Source organism: Neltuma alba, unplaced genomic scaffold (genome assembly GCF_004799145.2).
Source record: "Neltuma alba isolate B1F8T4 unplaced genomic scaffold, ASM479914v2 tig00011639_pilon, whole genome shotgun sequence".
In the NCBI taxonomy this organism is placed as follows: Eukaryota; Viridiplantae; Streptophyta; class Magnoliopsida; order Fabales; family Fabaceae; genus Neltuma; species Neltuma alba.
In genome coordinates, this window is record NW_021636287.1 from 94,907 (window position 1) to 96,206 (window position 1,300).

Genomic DNA, 1,300 nt, shown 5'->3' on the forward strand with positions numbered 1-1,300 from the left:
TATAACTGACAAGAAATTGATGATCAATCATAGTAAAACGATCATGTTCGACCTATAGTTCATGTGGTTGAATTCGATTATGAAATGATCTTTGAGACAAGTAGGATTTGACTTAGGTTGATTAATGCCTACATTAATCTGTTGTGGCTATTATTATGTACTTTGTAATTCGGGAAAATCAACAGTATAAGTATCAATACAGATAATTAAACATCCCCATCTAATTTGGAGCATAGAAGCGGATATGGACCACGAACAACACAAAAACATCATTAATTATTAAAGCAAATGATTTGTGTGAGAGACACTAAATATTCGCTCAACATTAAGACCATGTATTAGAAACAACTCAGAGACATCAAAAGCTATTAAAGCAAAAGCAAAGTTATCAGCCCAGACATTTGGTTTGAACGGTGTGGAGAACAAGTTCATGACAATAAAAGTGCTCATTACTTAAGTTACTGGGGGAAAAACACGGGAGAGTGGAGACATTACATATTCCTGGACGTACTTTTTAGGATTATTTGGGTCAGGAATCCAATGAATCTCACTCAAGTTTGGCGTCTCAACAAAGGCCATAGTAAACTCTCCTACCTTCTCTACTTTCCCTCTCTTCCCTGCCCTTAGTACGAGATTATTACGGTGGTAAGAGAAGATACCATTGGCCAAATGGATGATGTCGCCAGGCTCGAATACGTCACACTCATCTCCCCAGAACTGATAGTGAACTGCTGCAGTCTCATCAGCTACAAGTGCCAAGCATGTCTTATTTTGCCCTTCTAATGTTGTCCTTCCTTTCTCCAGAAGTATAAATTTTGTATCTATGTTGTTCTGTGCTGCGGGCACTATGTCTTTGAGAAGCAGCATCAATGCTTTCTTGCAGCAAGAACTTGCAGGAAAATAACTTCATTAGCGGACATGAAAAAGAGAGATTGATTATGTTTCAGAGTATATAGCCTTAGCATGGGCACCTCAGCAATGGAAAACCAGGATAACTTATAATTGCATACAAACAGTACATCGACACAATCAAATGTTAAGTATTGTAACAGTTGAGTAGCAGTTGATAAACCCAACATTGTGTTTGGATGAAATGAGATGGAAATTAAAAAACATTAACTCAATCTACACAACTTATAAAATTACTTGTTACAATAGTTCATTAACCATAATTCTAACAACGGAACTTTTCTTCAATTATCATGAAACAATAATTGAAGCCAGACCAAAGATCGACCGCAGGAAAACTAAATCTATTTGTCTATAAAAATCTTGTTACATTCATATCTGCAAACTTAAA

At 36.2% G+C, this 1,300-nt stretch overlaps 1 protein-coding gene across 1 annotated transcript; it reads right to left on the bottom strand.

The window, feature by feature from the left end:
- Positions 1-453: 453 nt before the first annotated feature.
- LOC114715982 (SOSS complex subunit B homolog) lies at positions 454-935 on the bottom strand. The gene has a single exon (XM_028900897.1). The coding sequence runs from the start codon at positions 865-867 to the stop codon at positions 454-456; it is 414 nt and encodes a 137-aa protein (XP_028756730.1). The 5' UTR covers positions 868-935.
- Positions 936-1,300: the final 365 nt, after the last annotated feature.

Bases quoted from the DNA above. Each gene is read 5' to 3' on its own strand.
- LOC114715982 (XM_028900897.1), bottom strand. From the start codon at position 867: ATGCTGCTTCTCAAAGACATAGTGCCCGCAGCACAGAACAACATAGAT.